Source organism: Heloderma suspectum, chromosome 1 (assembly GCF_057233095.1).
Source record: "Heloderma suspectum isolate Gila_16-S chromosome 1, 16-S_ref, whole genome shotgun sequence".
Lineage (NCBI taxonomy): Eukaryota > Metazoa > Chordata > Lepidosauria > Squamata > Helodermatidae > Heloderma > Heloderma suspectum.
This window is the reverse complement of record NC_139458.1, coordinates 389454438-389471617: the sequence shown is the minus strand read 5'-3', so window position 1 is coordinate 389471617 and position 17180 is coordinate 389454438. Positions and strand designations below refer to the sequence as shown.

At 43.0% G+C, this 17180-nt stretch overlaps 1 protein-coding gene across 1 annotated transcript in view; it reads left to right on the top strand.

Annotated features, from left to right (window-relative positions):
* Positions 1 to 17180, top strand: part of ALK (ALK receptor tyrosine kinase) — a 903954-nt gene that overhangs the window by 281292 nt on the left and 605482 nt on the right. The window contains exon 2 of the mRNA XM_084820831.1: positions 13888 to 14007. Within this exon, the coding sequence (XP_084676957.1) occupies positions 13888 to 14007 (120 nt within the window). The remainder of the gene's footprint in view (positions 1 to 13887; positions 14008 to 17180) is intronic.

The window sequence follows — 17180 nt, the reverse complement described above, 5'->3', positions numbered from 1 at the left end:
CCATGAGCATCTGGTTGGCCACTATGAAAACAGAATGTTGGACTAGATGAACCCTTGGTCTGATCCAGCAGGGCTCTTCTTATGTTCAGTTGCTTGCAAATTTGGAATGTTAATTTTCCTGTCATGTTTTTTGCCCAGTCTCCTGCTAGTGTTTTTAAACAGAGAAACAAGGTGTAAATGGTTTTGCAAAGTGTCACTACATCATCTCCTGTGTATGCTGGGATAAAGGCGATATCACAACTTCTCTGCCCACACTGATAGGGGAGGAGATGCTGCAAATAACCATTTCCACTTCTCAAGGTCATCATCATCACTGGTGCACTAATCTCCCTGGAGTTCCCCCCCACACACTTCCTATGAGAATTCCCTGTATTTCTCCACCTGTCCAGCTTTTGCAGATGTGATTGTTTAAGTATACACATGAACACTGTAGTAAATAGAAAGATTGTAGGTTCCTGGAAAACTGCCTGATACCCTTTTCTGATTACAGTTCCACAGCATAGGAATAAGAAATACTTTGGATTCCAGCCCACCAAGTATGGCTTCTCAGCAAGTTCCATTCATGACATTTCCACATGCATGCAGTCCCTGCACAAGGCTGATTGAAATCCAAAGAGTTTCACCAACTATTATAATGCTTGATAGACTGCAGTCTTTGTGGATTGTAAAACTTTTCACATATTATTGGGAAAAGAATGAGCTATGGGGGAAGGGGGAAATACGGTAGTTATTTTGACTACTTAAGATTTTTAAAAAATCTTAAGAATAGCATGGAAAATGCTGCACATGAGTTAGAAGAAGAAAATGAAAGAGACAAAAACATCAATCCACATCTGCACAGGGACATAATGAATGTATTATAGTGCAATAAAAAGCCTCTTTCAATAAACTGACTCAGATTAGGTCTGAATCTTTTGAAATCCCCCTTTGGATCTGTGTTGGAACAGAGCTAATAAAGAAGAAATCTCTCTCACATATGAGATAAATATATATGGTGGTCATTTTAAACTTTCCACTAAGTTTAATAGGTCTACAGGAGGTTTTTTTTTAAGTTTGGCTTTTTCTTGTGGGGCTGTACACAAGTATATAATGAGTTCATGCTTGAGACATTTCCATTCCAATTTCTGAAGGTGCAGTGCCTATCCTCCTTTTCATGAATTTCCCCCTACCCTTGATGAGCAAGTGGGGGTGAGCGGTGGCACTGAGGCCATCCCAGAAGAGAAGCATGACACTTCAATCATACACATGCATACTATACCTGTGTGTCAGCTGAGAGGTAGGGCAAGAGACTTTATAACACTGCCCTGCCTTTCTCTCAGTTCTCTGATCTGGCATAGTGGCTGTATAGGTCAGACTCATCTCTTCAGGCCTGAGTAGGATTTTTCTCCAGCAGCCTGACTGGCCGTGGCTGCCAGGGTTTTTTGCTTACTCTCAACAGCACCTAACAGGAAAGGATATTGCCTGGAGAGGCAACCATTAAAATTGTCTGGGCTGGTAGCAGACCAAAGTAGGATGAAAGATCAATAGGCGAGTCAATGATCAGTCCCTTGAGTCAGTCACCTTTATGGCCACTGGGGTTTTCCTAGATTGGCCCCTAAGAGCTGTGGGGCTTTAGGGGCAAGGGAAGGACTCTCTGTGAGGCTTAACTGAATCACACATCTAAAGCTTTGGGCTGAGGGCAGGGTAGTAATTCAGGAGGGCCTCCTTCCTCACATAAAAGTGTGGCCTGAGGGACTGAAGTCAGGTATTTATTCTTTGTTTGTTACATTTATATCCTGCCCTTGCTTCCAGGAGCCCAGGGCAGTGTACATGATCTTCTCCATTTTATTCTCACAACAACCCTGTGCGGTAGGTTAGGCTGATAGTCAGTGACTGGCCTGAAGTCATCCAGTGAGCTTCATGGCTGAGAGTGGATTAGAGCCCAGATCTCTTAAGTCCCAGTCCAACACTCTAACCACTACACCACACTGGCTTTCATGATAATACACTGGTATGATACTAGCTCCAGATTGAGGCAGGGTAGGATCACTCAGTAAGATGGCGTAAGAGGGGGAGACCCCATAAGCAACTCCAGCCTTGGCCTCATCCTGCACTGCTTGTGTTGCTGTGAATCCATTGTGTTAATTAATAAAAGCATGGCCCTTAGCTAAGTTAGACTGAATACCTTTTTCCCTTAGCCACTTATTCTCCAGTGAGTATATCACTGAATGCTAAAACACATGATTTGGGAAACGATGAAAAGTCAGAGGCTGGAATGGCCACCTATATTAAAAACAACTCCCTGAACTTTAAAATAAATTTTGAAAGCACTAACAGTTAGGAAGGAGGTTCAGCTAAAACCCTTCCCCATGACAAACTAGTTTTGTATGTGCAGGGATAAATTTTAAATCAGGGGGCATTCAGACATGCAACACAAGATTCCCCTGATTGTGAGTTTCAGCTGTGAGCTTGGTCCACTAAAGCTTTTCTTCTTCCTTCATTTTCCTTTGAAGCAATAGAAAAGTTCTTTTTTAAAAAATGTTGTACATGCTGCTTTGTAAAATAAATAATACCACAGACCACTGCCTTACTATTCCAGCATTCCTTCTTACCTTACCTTCCTTGTCCAGATGAGGATGAACCGTGATCCTGGGAGTAAAGAGACCTCCTCAGAAGTCAAAAGGGAGGCTCCATCACCAGTTTAGGACAATAACTAAAGTCCCCAGAACTCACCAAAAGTGATTCTGTCATATTACTTAACATTATTTTCAGGGTGGAGCCATCATCCTAGACTAAATTGGCTTCAGTGGTCCTGAAGAATGGCAGTCTTCAGATGTTTCCCACCCTCTGGCTTCACCTCCCAACTCTAGGGAATGGTGTTGTCCAATGGGTAGGGATGAAACTATTCAGAGAAGAAGAAACACACAGCACTTTGCTTAAGGACTTTTCTTCCAATTCCTTGGTCTAGGAGTACCAGATATTAAATGTTATCACTATTTTTCAGAGCCTTGTGTGGCGTAAAGTGGTAGGCGGCAGTATTGCAACCGAAACTCTCCCCATGACCTGAGTCCCAGGTAGCTGGCTCAGGTCGACTCAGCCCTTCATCCTTCTGAGGTTGGTAAAATGAGCACCCAGCTTGCTGGGGGAAAGGTAGTCACGACTGGGGAAGGCAATGGCAAACCAACCCACTATAGTCTGCCATGAAAACACCAGCAAAAATGTTTTGCAGACTCTAGGAGTCAGCAATGACTCGGTGCTTGCACAGGAGGAACCTTTCCTTTCCTCACTATTTTTCAAACAGGGTTCATGTTGGCTCCAAGCACAACCACCAAGGCCACTTGGGAGCCTGCACAGTGCACCACTTCAGCTAGCCAGTCACGTTGCTCTTTGCCTCTTGGGTTCGTCCCAAACTATAGCTAATAGGCTGATTGCTCCTGTGTTCTTCTCTTTCCCACCCCGCCACCTTTCAGCTGATGAGTGGCAGGTCTCCTAACTCCCCACCCACAAAGCTTCCTCCCCTAGCCCAGATCACAGCAACTGGCCCACCACTAAAGCAATCAACAAGGCAAAACTAGAGAGCTCCTGCTGAGAGTGAGCAACTGCTGCAGAAAGAGAGAGAGGAGGCAGGCAGGCAGGCAGGCAGGCAGGCAGAGAGGTGACTGGGAGCCACCAGTGGCCCTCAAGCTTTGCAGTGAAGAACACTGCACCAAGTAATGACTCACGGAGAGAGTCATTGACTTCTATCTAGAAGAGACTGGAGCCAGCTGAGTGCTCCAGTCTGTCTAGAGCTAGCATTTCCTGGCACATATCTGTTGATGCAGCTCTTGAACCTCTTCTCTTCTCCAGATCACTGGGTTCAGTAACTGAGATGCTTGTAGAATCATCAGCCACTCCCAGCCTTCCATCAACTTTTGTCCCCATGGGAACCCACCTATATGCCTCAACCAGAGCCGATTCTGGCTAACAAGCTGGAGAACATTTTCACAAACTGAAATGCAGTTTAAGATGCAGGAGATCTATGATTCAATCTCCCAACATTTCCCCTAAAAAGTAAAGCGGATGTGGGGGCTCAAATTGGATTGGGGCTGTGATTCCAGACGAATCCTTTTGCCTTGCACCATTTCCCCACACTAAATGGTGCCCCCCCCCCCAGCTCCTGTTTGCCCTCTGGGAAAAGCATACAGGTACCCATATTTTTCCTTTGTCAGGTAGCAGCTTTGTGGGGGGAGGGGATTTAGATTGGAAAAAATTGCATTGGGGAAAGTGTTACCCCTCCTCCCACTGCACTGTTGCCCTTATCCCATGTGCAGACCACGTCAGTTCCCACCTTTTATTTAAATATCTTGTTCAGCCCTTAATCTGGCTTTTCCATGAACTGACCTGTCATGGATATAAAACCTACATTGATGAGAATGTAACTTAGATTAATCTTACATGTAGTTTTTGCCATTATTAAGAACATGAATGCAGCATAAATAATGCAAGAGAGGGTCTTTAACAAGGGCTAGGGTTTAGACAAGTGGAATGCTGGAGCATTTACAGTCAGAAATTACAGACAGCTAGAGTTTATGTTTAGCTGGCATGGGGGGTGGGAAGCATGTACTTAAGTATTGCACTTAACTAAATGATTTTTTCAAGCTGATCATAGGCAGTCAGCATTGTCAGTCACTATAAATGTTTCCCAAAGCATGTTCCATTTAAGCATCAGAAATGTCTTGTCATCTGCTACCACCTATTAATTGCTATCTGTATATGCTAACTTCTCAGCAAGAGCTCAGTACAGATTTTCTGACACCCATAATACTGTTTATTTGCACTCATCAAGCTTTCAGAGTGTGACATAAAATTATTGTAACTTAATACATTATTTAACATGTTTTCCAACTGGAAAAGATGAAGTGACGGGTTGTCACTGAGCATTTTGGAAAAGAGGAAATTTGGACTAAAGTTGTACACCCTGCTGGCATAGGTGGATCAGACCAAACTATTTAGTACAGGCACCTTACAAAACAGAGGGGGAATCCAGACAAAGCTGAGCACTTTTCTGCCCCACTGATTTCAGCAGAAGAGATTTAAGCATGTGCTGAACTCTCTCATTTGAAATCAACAGGGCTTAAAAGTGCTTAATTTTAGTTGTATTGTGGCCTGAATAATTAATGTTGGATTTTACTTTGCCTTGTGAGTTAGAGATTATTCCTGTGCATGGCCCAGTATGTAGGGCTAATAGGTAGCCAACCTTTTGTCGGAATGCTAACTGCAGGTGGACCATTAGAAATGGGTGAGCTCCCCCAAGCTTCCCTCAGATTAACAAAAAAAAAAAATCCAACATATTCTGAAAAGACCAGGTGAGTCTGAATCATTTTTCAGAGCCAATCCAAAGCTTGGAAAAATGACACACACACCCTCAGTCTGCAGCATTTGCAGGGGCAAAAATGACGGTGGGAAGCCATTTACCATGGAGGACCCTCATGCCCTAAGGGTCATGTACAGGGGGTGGGTATCCTCTCCTACATTCTCAGAGAAGACTGTGAGAAGAGACCATATGTGGATAGGGTGCAAACACAGGGTCTTTGTGTGCAGTCAAAGAGCATGCTGTTTGTATGGTTCCTGATCATGCATGCAGCGCTTACATGTGTAGAGTTTGTCAATGTGTAGGGTCTGTTTCCATAGTCTACTGAATGTATGTAGGTTGTGGGGGCCAGCCACTCTAATCCTGTTCCCCCCTCCCCATGTACTTTTCATCACTCTGCATGGCAATGGTGTAGTGGGTCCAGGGCTCATAGGGACACAGCACAGACACTTTTTTCTTAGCTGGGATGCTGACTGCATCAGGCTTCACTGTTCCCTCTGAGCTTAGCTGCAGTTCTTAGCTGGGGGAAAATGTTCCCTGTTGTAATACAAAGTATTTTGTAATGGATGGTCTTGCATGGGCAATTAAGACCCATTAGCTTTACAAAAGACCTGCTCCTGGTGGAGAATAAACTGCAAGAACTGGCTTGTTGATATGGATCACAGTACAGCTGTCTGAATTTTTGGAGCCTCCTTGGGGAAGTGTCTATGGGGACAGTCATGGTGATTGCCTGCACTTTAAAAGTTTACAACTACACCACTGCTGCATCTATTATTTGAAAAGGGTTGGACTCTTCTTCTAAATATGAGAAGTGAGAGACCAGTTATTACTGTGTGTCTTGGAAAGATAAGAGTCTATTCAGATCAGGGATGGAAAAGGAGAACCTTTTTCCATTTGAGGGCCACTTGAAAACTTGTCATACACATATTCACATACACTTGAGTACTCAGTCATCTCTCTCTCTCTCTCTCTCATCTATCTATCTATCTATCTATCTATCTATCTATCTATCTATATCTCCAGGTACACACACGGACATTTCTCAGCTGCATGCACAGAGGTGCACACTTACTGTAAAGGACACTTACAGAGTTCTCTTTTAACAAGGAATGATAAAACAGAACAGAGAAGATAGTTCTGTCCTTTTCCCTCTGGCAGGATAAAGTAGAATAGCAAGCTAGGAATAGCCCCTTCTTCCTGCTGAAGCAGAAGCAGAATTTCCCCCTTTCAGCAGGCTATTTGGGAAAGCATGGGGCAGCTACTGAATCAAGGGTCTTGTGGAAATTCAGAGAAAGGGTCACTCCTGTGGATTTGGCATAACAGGTCTGGGCCACACTAAAATCATGGTGGTTGAAATATGGCCCATGGGGTTTTTGTAAGGTCCACATGGAAATGATAAGAGGTTTTCATTTTATGTTATGTAATATTTATTACACAGGCAAAAGTTGTGTACCCCTGACCTAGTTAGAAAGACTTGTGGTTGTAATTTGACTTTCTGTAGTGTACTTGTAAGAGTTCTCCTTTCAGCAGCCATTCTTGGAATCACTCATCTGGAAAATGAATAAAGAGGCCCCAAATTACTACTAAGGTGAATTCCTGGCTTTTATTCAAACAACTGTTTGTGAGCAATTTTTGCAATATATTCCCAGGCTCACCATGTAACTGAATGGAATTTGACCTAAGATCTTAAAACTACAATTCAATTATAGCACTTTAGAACTTTTAAAAATAGCTACTTCCTAAATACCCCACCTGGTACAAATTCATTATCCAAAGGATGGATCTACAGCAGTGCTTTGAAATAAGTTAAACTCTAGCTGTGGCTAAATTCATTTTACCAAAATTTTGTATTTTTTCTGTAATAGCTAGAAATATTGACTCTCAACATTTCTACAATGTGTGGAACCTGTGGCTCTCCAGATGCTGTTGGACTCCAATTCCCATCAGCTCCAGCCAGCATAGCCAATGGTGAGGGTTGATGGAAGCTATAGTCCAACAACATCTGGAGGGCCATAGGTTTCCCAGCCCCGGTCTACAACATTCAGATCTTGGTTTTGCAGGAACTCCATGGTAAAGCACCTACATCTGAGATGCAGCTCCTATCTGCAATATGGAGGTCAATAATACTGATCTACAATACAGAAATGTTATAAGGATTACTGAGATGTTGTATGTTAAGCATTCTGAAGCCTAAAGTGTTTCTGAAACTCTAGAGATGTGCCGCCAGTCAGTGAAGACAATACTGAGCTAGACGAACCAATGGTCTGACTTTGTATAAGGCAGTTTCATATGTTCATTTAGGCCAGTGCCCCATTTCTCAAGGGGAGAAGTGTGGAGAAGCAGCACTCGAGGAATCAAACTGCAGGAGAGTCACCCTCTGAGTTACCTCTCCCATTGAGAAAGGGGACAGTGCTCAAGATGAGAGGCCCCTGTGACCTCACAAGGGCCTTTATCTCCCATTCACTGGTGGTGAAAGCAGTGGATAGAGCAGAGCAGTGATTTTTTTCATGCTTCTTTCATGCTCCCTCTGATTTTGAGGATTGAGGTGGGGTGGGGGGTTAAGGGAGCCATGATGCGGCAGAAAAAAGGAACTACAGTGAGGGGGCACAGACACACAAGGACCTACATAATCCTGCAGCCATTCCTGAATAACACGTCTTTGCTTGTATTGGACTTCTGAGCTTGCATTGTACCTGTATAAGCATACCAAGAAAATGTTTTCCTCAGATTCATAGTGCTAGGCTTTTGAGTACCTGAAGGCAGTATTTGGCTTTAAGTTTTCCTTTAGGCAGAAATGTTGAGAATGACTATAGGTATAAAAGAAGACTTTAAATTAAAATCTTGGAGACCATCAACCTACATCCTCTCCATGGTTTATTGTGCCCTGCCGGACTCCTGGCTTCTAAAAATGGAGCTGTCAGCCTCCAGTTCTTCATTCATTCATTTATTTAAAAGGTTAGTGTGGCTGCAGGAAAGTGATAAACCACCCTGGTCCAGGGAGCCAGAAAGCATGGTTGGCATGTTCAGGCTAGAGTTAAAATTCCTCAATATATTTTGAATTTAAATACTGTATATTCCAAGGATGCAGAAAAAGAAAGACCCCCCCCCCCCGTGAAATGCCTAGAAAATGATTTCTTGTCAGAAGGTCATAAGAAGAGCCATGCTGGATCAGACCACGGGTCCATCTAATCCAGCATTCTGTTCACACAGTGGCCAACCATCTGTCAACCAGGAACCCACCAGCAAGACATCATTGCAACAGCACCCTGCCACCCATGTTCCCCAGCAAGTAGTGTTCATAGGCTCACTGCCTGTGGTACTGGAGGCAGCAGTCCCATTTAAAGAACAGATACTCTTCCTTTGACTTGGAGGAATATTGTAATTATCTTGGAAGATCTGGAGTATCTGGAAGTTGTGCTGCACCAAATTTTCATGAAGTTTGGTTTTTGCTGTGATCGTTACCATTCCAGGGAGCATTTAAATGTTTGCAAAAATACTCTGTCTTACACTCTTTTGCACATTCTTTCATGCTTATTCACAGCCATTGTTAACCCTATATGTTGCTATCTGGGAGGAGGGAGATGGAACTCCTCCATTTTTCAAGGCAAGCAAGAGCTTGCTCCCTCACATATGTGTCTACATAATTATATTCCATTGAAAGGAGCATAGTCCAGAGGAATGACATCCACACCAGGATGCATATTCAAATGTAGATAAAAATGCTAATGTTGCCATTCTGCATTGCATTATTTTCAATGGGATGTGGATCTGAATGTACAACCTAATGTAAGGGAATGTCAGCCCAGTTGCCTGGCAGGGGGATTGTGGTCTGTCTCCTCCCCCCGCCCCACACACACATATATCAGCACCTGCTTCCAGTTTCCTACCCTTTCATGAAGGGGTGCAAACAAAACTGGACTCTATTTCTCAGAGGGTGAAATTTTAGCTCAGCACTATTTGGGAAACCAATTAAAGCTGTAGCAAATAAATGACTTTTCTTTTTTCTTCCCTAATTCTTCATTGTGGCATCTCCCATTGTAGATATATGCAAACATTTTATCTAGTATCTTTCTCTGAAGATAGATTAATTGGGAAGACTTCATATCTTCGGATATAATCTTCACTCCCTGTAGAAGTGCAAATTACCTGAATAAATACTTTGTGATGAAGCTACAGTACTATACACCCATGAAACATACAGCAAAAGAATGCTCTACCAGCAGAGAGAGACAGAGAGAAATGAACTTTTTAGAATAACTTTTAATTTTCAGGATAATACAACAGGGTCTCTGTTCAAGCAGCAGAGTCTTTACTCTCTAAATTGAGAATGGTCTTTACATAACTCATCACATACATTTTGAAATAGAAGAATAACTTCTTTTTGTTATTGTGTTTATTGTAAAAAAGAAAAAAAACCTAAAGAAAGGAGTTATACAAACTCTTAGAGAATATCTTATACTTAATAATATACTAGGTAAAGAGACCATGCTGATGTCCAGCCTCTCTATGATAACAACGAAGCTGAACCAAGCACTGCCAGGGGCTTCCATCGCCACCATAGAATCCCTTTGCACATTACAGGCAAGATCAACCTTCCTTAACCTGGGACCCGCCAGATGTGTTGGACTGCAATTCCCAACATCCCCAGCCAGCATGACCAATGTTCCAGGATTGGACAACAAGTACAACAAATCTGAAGGGCACCAGGTTGGAGAATGCTGGGGTAGACATTAGTGATTCTCATGAATTCTCCTGTCTGCACCTCCTATGCCAGCTTAAGGTGTTCCTAGAATCCACACAAGCCCTGCCCCGCCCCCTCTTTTTTAGTATCTCCTCACAAAAGTGCTCCTCCTGAGTTCTGGCCTCATGACAAACTCTCTATTCTTTGCCTCCCCCCCCAGGGCTCAGGCTGGGCATCTATTTTTAATACGAGGACTGAGCCCAGAGAGTCCCTGTTTTCCCTCCATTAGATTTTCTCTTTTATTTCAAAACATCAGAGTTGCTCTACAACAAAATTTAATTTTGCAAGACACCATCATGCACTTTTATTTAATTTTTTGCTGCAGCACTGAGAGAAAGGGATTCATATGGCCACGACTTCTGTGTTCCTGGTATTCACAGTGGGAGAGGTGGCAGCAGAATTTCTTCCCCATGCCACTGCTAAACAACAAGTTCAGAACTCGGTGCAGCAGAGCAGGTGTGCTGGTGCAAGCACCCGGACCCAGTGGTTTCCTTCCTCTTACTGTCTTCAGAATGGTCACTGCCAGAGAAGCTCTATGCAGAACAACGGGGCAGCTGGCTGGCACCATTTTCAGATGTTACTCAGCCACTACCAAAGCCATCACCAGTACTGCTGTGCCTGCCTGTTATCTGATCCAGCCATTCACTCATCAGCCCAGCCAATCCAGCTTCCACATGCTTGTATGTCTCACTGCCCACTTGGCTAGCCAGTCCAACAGCCATCCTTCAGCTCCTATGATTGTAGAAGGAAAAGGGGGTTGGTAGCAGTGGATTTGTGTGAGTGTGTGTGTGTGTGTGTGTGTGTGATGGAAACTGCACAGCGGGAACATGACCAGGGAACATACTGGTGGTTGGGGAAGAATTGTTGCTAGTTAGACATCTGATTCCATGCATTCCATGCATACCACTCTGTGCTATGACTGCTTGCTTGCTGGCCAAGCCAATAGTCATGAGCAGGGTCTAACAGAGTGTGTCTGTATGTTGTGTGTAGTTGGTTGGCCTTGCTGTGTGTTATGTCTCTGGGTGTACATGTCTGACTTGCTGACAGGGATGTGTGTGTGTGTGTGTGTTTGGGGGGGGTGTACATGGGTGACTGGCTCAGTCAATATAAAGGGAGAACAGTTTTGATAGGGGTTGTTCTAAGCAAAGAGAACAGCTTGGCAGGCAACACAAGCGATTAGAAGCAAAAGACTCCATTTTAGTGGAACTGTTCTGACGGCATACTGCTATCATTCTGCTCATGAGCCAATAAGAGTTATCTGTGAATATAAGGACTGGACATCTGCTGTTATCAAACTGTTTTTGTCCCAGTTTCAATTTCCTACCTATGCTTGGAAAAAATTATGCTGTCAAACGACTCGAGTTATTTAAATGCAGACACAAAGAATTAAAAGTGCCCGTGACATGGCCAGCTTGCTGTGCCTTTGGCTCGCTTGCATCCCTGATCAGAACAGCAGACGTGCTAATCTCACTCTTTCAGAATCATGCTGGCCTGGCAGGTGTTTATAGTGGATATAGATGAAAACAGACCACCACAGCTGATGTGGGGGTCATCAGGACAGGATAATCCCTAGAGGCTTGCATCGAACATTCTAATTTGTGACACTGAAATGCAGCAGGGTGTGAAGGTACCTGTTCTATGTGCCAGCTCTCCAGAGGCTAAAAATAAAGTAACAAGTGAGAAATGCTCTGAGGTCAGACCTTACACCAATAATCTGCCATTTCTGACAGGGGGGTATTGCTTACAGTTTTGTACAGAAGAAGTCAGTGTTTTTCCCCATTAAAAGTAATGTTATACTTTGTACTTTACACTCCTGGGTGCGTATGGGGAGGGAGAAGAGGAACATTCTTTTAGACACTGGCAATTATATTGTATTCTCCAAATTTATGTATATTTATCTATATATCTATATCTATGGCTATACCTATATCTATTATATTGATGGTGGCAGCTAGATAAGGCAAATCTGGATTTTTGGTATTTAAATGATTAGTATGAATTACAGGTTTCCACTGCGAATTGTATTCATCACCAAACATTTCTACAGGTGTGTGCGTGCACACATGTGAATTATATTGATTGCTGTGTGTCTTCTACCCCAAATCGGCAACTGTATTTCAGTACTGATGTATGTTTCAGCCCTTTTTAGATGAAAATCAATACACTTGGTTTGTGTGCCTAAGATGATAATGCTCACAGTGGGTAGAGAGCAAAACTCTTACAGTATAGCTATCCATACAGTATTATGAATTGATAAGAGCACCAAAACTGAAGAATTAAAAAAAAAACTATTCTGCATGTATTAGCAAAATATATTAGCACACATTACCCTGAAAGATCTATAACTGATCTTCTGATATATCGATATAGATAATCTAAATGCAGCTGAAGTCATACTGACTTCAGTGGGACTAAGTACATATTAGCAAGAACAGAACCATGAGAGGCAGTATGGTGCAATGGTTAGAGTGTTGGACTGGGACTCAGGAGATCCAGGTTCTAGTCCCTACTTGGCAATGAAGCTCACTGGGTAACTTTGGGCCAGTCACTGTCTTTCAGCCTAATCCATTTCACAGGGTTGTTGTGAGGATAATATGGAGAGGAGGAGGATTATATAAGCTGCCTTGGGTTCCTTGCAAGAGGAAAAAAGGCAAGATATAAATGTAACAAATAAATAAATCCATAGTGCACAAGAGCTGATAAGCTACCAGCCGAACAGATGAAGCTTGGTGCAATATGAAATATATACCTACCAGCCACTGGTAGGTATATATCTGGTAGTGAGAAAAGACAAGAGGGCTTCTCCTTTAGCCCATTAGTAGAGCTGGCAACCCTAATTAGATGCATACTCAGGATTACTGAATGGGATAAGTGACCATTTAATGACTTCCGGATTGTGTGGAGAGCCTATGTGTGCACAGCTGTACGTGCAGCATAGGTGCCCCTCTTCAGACATCATGCCAAATGTGCAAACATTGAAGGTGAGCCCAATGGTTGAGGGAGAGCTGGTGGGCATCCCTTATCCCCTTCTACAACTTGAATGAATGTGATGATGTAACAATGCTTTGTAGCCAGTCAGATTTGGTTATGCACTGTTGTTACTGAGAACATGCTTATTTAGAGTGAGAGTAAAGCTGCTTCAACCAGTCATATAGTTAGTCCTAACAAATTGGGAAGTTAAAGGGAATGAAGCCTATTTAGAGTAACGCTTCCTAGTCAGGTGGGAAAAATTGACTCAGCCCTAATTGTAACCCACTGAAATGACTGTGTATGGAATTGTGGGTTGGAATATGGTCTACTTTAGATATGGCTTCACATTTACACTTACAATAGTTGAAAAGTTTATGTTGCTAATTAAACTTGTATTTGCAAAGCTGACCTAGTTTTATACAGTTGTAACAGCAAGCATGATTCTCCCCACCGCCAATGGTAACAGATTTCTTTATACAGATCTCACTCCTGGAGCTGCCTTTCATGCATGGGAAGATTTTGTATGAGACAAGCCTGTAACCACTACCAAGTGTGTCTGGAGCTCCGCTGAAGAGTAGGATGCTGCTGTCAGTTGAAACAGCACTGTTCACCTCTCTTCCCACAAATGCTGAGCACTGACAGTACTAATAATTTGTTCTTCTTTGTTGATTTGCACACAGTTGCATGTCACGATCCCTGAACTGGAATCACTGGATAATGTTGGTTAATTGGTAGTAATGTTCATTTGCAATGACCATTTACAGTAAATGTTCTATCCAGAAGGTATTTTCACATTATCAGGATTGAAAGGTGCTTTCCTCATACTAATTGTTTTTGCATCTGACAGGTCTCAGCATTCCAGATTCTCCAACAAATATTCCTCCACGTTTTCTGGATTTTTCTGCTTGGAATTTGTCTTGGGTCATGAAAGATTCCTCCCCTTCCTTCGCTCCCAGAGGGCGACACTGTAAGTACATCCATTCTTTCTACCCAATAATTTGGAAAGGGTCCAATTTTAAAACGAATGACCACCTAGAAAAGATAGAAATAAAAGACGGCATTTTTCCAAAATAATGTCACACCATTAATGATTTCAAGTGAGCTCACTCACACTTTACTATATACATGTAGGGTTTGATCCAGGATGTGCCTTGTGGAAAGACTCTGTTTATGGAAGGTACCTCTACCCAATTTTCAGGGATACCCCTTTCCCCCCTTAACCACATTCAGCATGATCCCCTGACTCTCTGTGTAGCATTTTCAGGGTGCTGGAAGTGCTGCCGTGGGAAGGAGGGCACAGGTAAAACTGCTCCAACCAGCCTACTTTCACGTCCCTAAATCTCATTCCAACCCATAATAACTGTAGCAATTACTTAATGACATGCATGTGAAAAACTACTTATTTGTCTGTTTGATAGCATTTATTAGACACTTAAAATATTTTTGCAAGGCAATGTATAGAAACTAAGTATTAAAACTTTAACAATTAAGACATAATCCCAGTAATAAAGGAACAGCTAAATATTTATTTAAAATCTATTTTTTTAAAACCCATTCTCATAGCAGTATGAGAATAGCAGCTTCAATGGAATTAGTCACAGAGTAAAATGTTAAAAATGCCTAGGTGTATAGAAAAGTCTTACCTATCCAGTAAAAAGCAAGTACTGATTGTACTTATTGGGCACCTTTGGGGAAAGATGATCCACAAAATGAGAGTGCCCTACCCACACAACAGTGATTTTACCTAACAAATCAATAAATGAGCAGGGCTTCATTTACCTAGGGCTGGGTGAGAATTTTGTTCAGTTTACAATATGATAAATCTTGCATAATTTATACTCCCCAAACCTTTTACACAAACCCAAATGCAGTCACATTCCAAAATCCACACTTTTCTGAATGTTGTGAACATGTTTTTCTATTTTAAAATGTACGTATTAGGAAAAATTGTGTGCAAAATGTGCATATTAGGGAAAAATGTGCACAAAATCACTACATAATACGGGGAAGGAATATGTACATCTGAAAAGTGTGCACAAAAATGTGTGCATTTCTCCTAATATACACAAAAAATGTACACACTGTTCTGTGGATTTTTAAGGACAAAATTAGCAACTTCCAATGAAACAGGGTGGAATGAATGTTACTGTGGAAATTTTCCGAGCTGAGCAAAAGTGAACGTGACAGAATCACCCATCCCTACATTTTCAGTTCTTAAGGCACAGAGATTTATATGGGTCAAGCTGATCACATGATGAGTCAGCCTGAACCATTTCAGCTATCAGCTCAACACAATTCAAGAATGGGAGCCTTGATGCGAGATGAACAACCTCTGCTCATGCATTAGTTAACATCAGTGCTGCTGCCTACTACTTAACCTGAATGTGGATGCATTAAGAGAAGGAATGATGTTAGCGAAGCACTTACTGTGCTCTGCTGTGCCACTGAATGCAGCCTTCTTTCCTTTCCTTTACAAGTTGATTTAATTTCACTGCAGCTTCTACTTGGGAGATGCACCGGAGGTGGCTAGTGCCCCTTGAGACTGGTGGGGCAAAGGGCAGGGCAGTTAACAGCAGGGTAAGCCATAGGTAGGTGGAGCCAGAGATCACAACAGGCAGAGCCCACATCACAGTGTAAAAGTCAACAAAGCAGTTGTAAAACCACATTACACAGCAGGGGAAGTGGTGGTGATGCTAGCTGTGTTTTTCAGACCCAGACACCCACCAGACTAGCTAGCTAGACGTTAAAACCTGAGAGAAAAAAGGGCCACAGCAAGCAAGTTAACAACAAAGCTTTTCCCATGGGGGGTGGGGGGTGGAATTTCAGGACAAAACCAAGGTCGGGGAGAGAAGCTTAAACCCCCCTCCCTCAAAGCACCATGATCTCAATATGGATCAGGGCAACACACACTTACACAAAAGTAAAGAAAAATAGCCGTCTCAACTACACTAACCCAACCATTAGAACGTGTAGTTTGGCCTCAAGTCTGAAGGAACCGGTGGCTTCAGCAATCAGTGAAGGATCAGGCGAAAGGGAGGATGAGGCAAAGGCTCGAGGAGAGCAAGGAGAGAAAGGGGAACAAGGTAAGTGAATGGAAAGTTTAAATTGCCAAGCTAAGCAGACTGTGTGGGCTAGGAGAGGCAAGGTCTGTAAAACAGTGCCCCCCAACCCCTTCCCCAAAGGAGCCCCCGCCCCCCTGAAAGCAAGACCTACCTTTTAACTAAGGTCTGGATTATCTTGATGAGGTGGCCACTGTGCTGCTGGGTGTGCTCACTCACACACTCTCACACCCACAAACCTAGAAATAAGAAAGCCCTACAACTCCCAGCATTCTCCACCCAGTGGTGAATCCTGGAGTTGTAGTAGGATGTTCTTCTGTCTAAACATGCATAGGATTGCACCCTTAGTTATTTTAATTAAGTAACACACAGTGCGTCACTCTGTCACACACACACTGTCTCTCTCCTTTAATTATTTGAAATTCATTTATTGTGCTCATTGCTCTGCTGCTGCTGTGTTGATCACAATTTCAGTCCTTAATGTTCTCTTACAAGAACAGGAAATGGCCACAACAGCTTCCATTCGCTGCTCCTCTGAGCATGCCCATCAAGAAACATTTGGGATTGGCTGGGAGCAATTGCCCCGCTGCCCAGTTCTCTTCCACTTCTGCTGTGTTCCCGTAGAGCTTGTGGGAGGGCCCCCGATTAGTGCTATACATAGCTCCAGAGAGTTTGGTGTTTTGAAACCCTCCCTCCCTGGTGCCTTCTGAGCAGACACAGAGACTCAGGCAGGCCCTGCTGACCTGCTCTGAGTTGAAAAAAAGCCAGGAGAATGGAACATGTGCACGATTCTGTCTCCTTCACACACATGCAGAACAGAATTGCTGATAGGGACTGCTCTGAGTCTGCAGATGCTGTGCTGGATAAGAACAAAGTAGTGGAGATTTAAATTGTTTTTGTGGGTGTCAGGAGGGGGACACAAGTGGTACAGGAAGTAGGGCTGCACCCCCTTTGCCTCAATGAGCAGATCCCCTTTGAGAAGTGCTCTTGCTTCATTGGCACATTGTGGAAGGAAGACCAGGTGTCAAGATTTGGAAAAGGTCATATTGCTTCACAGGCTGCCCCAAATTAGGTCACACAG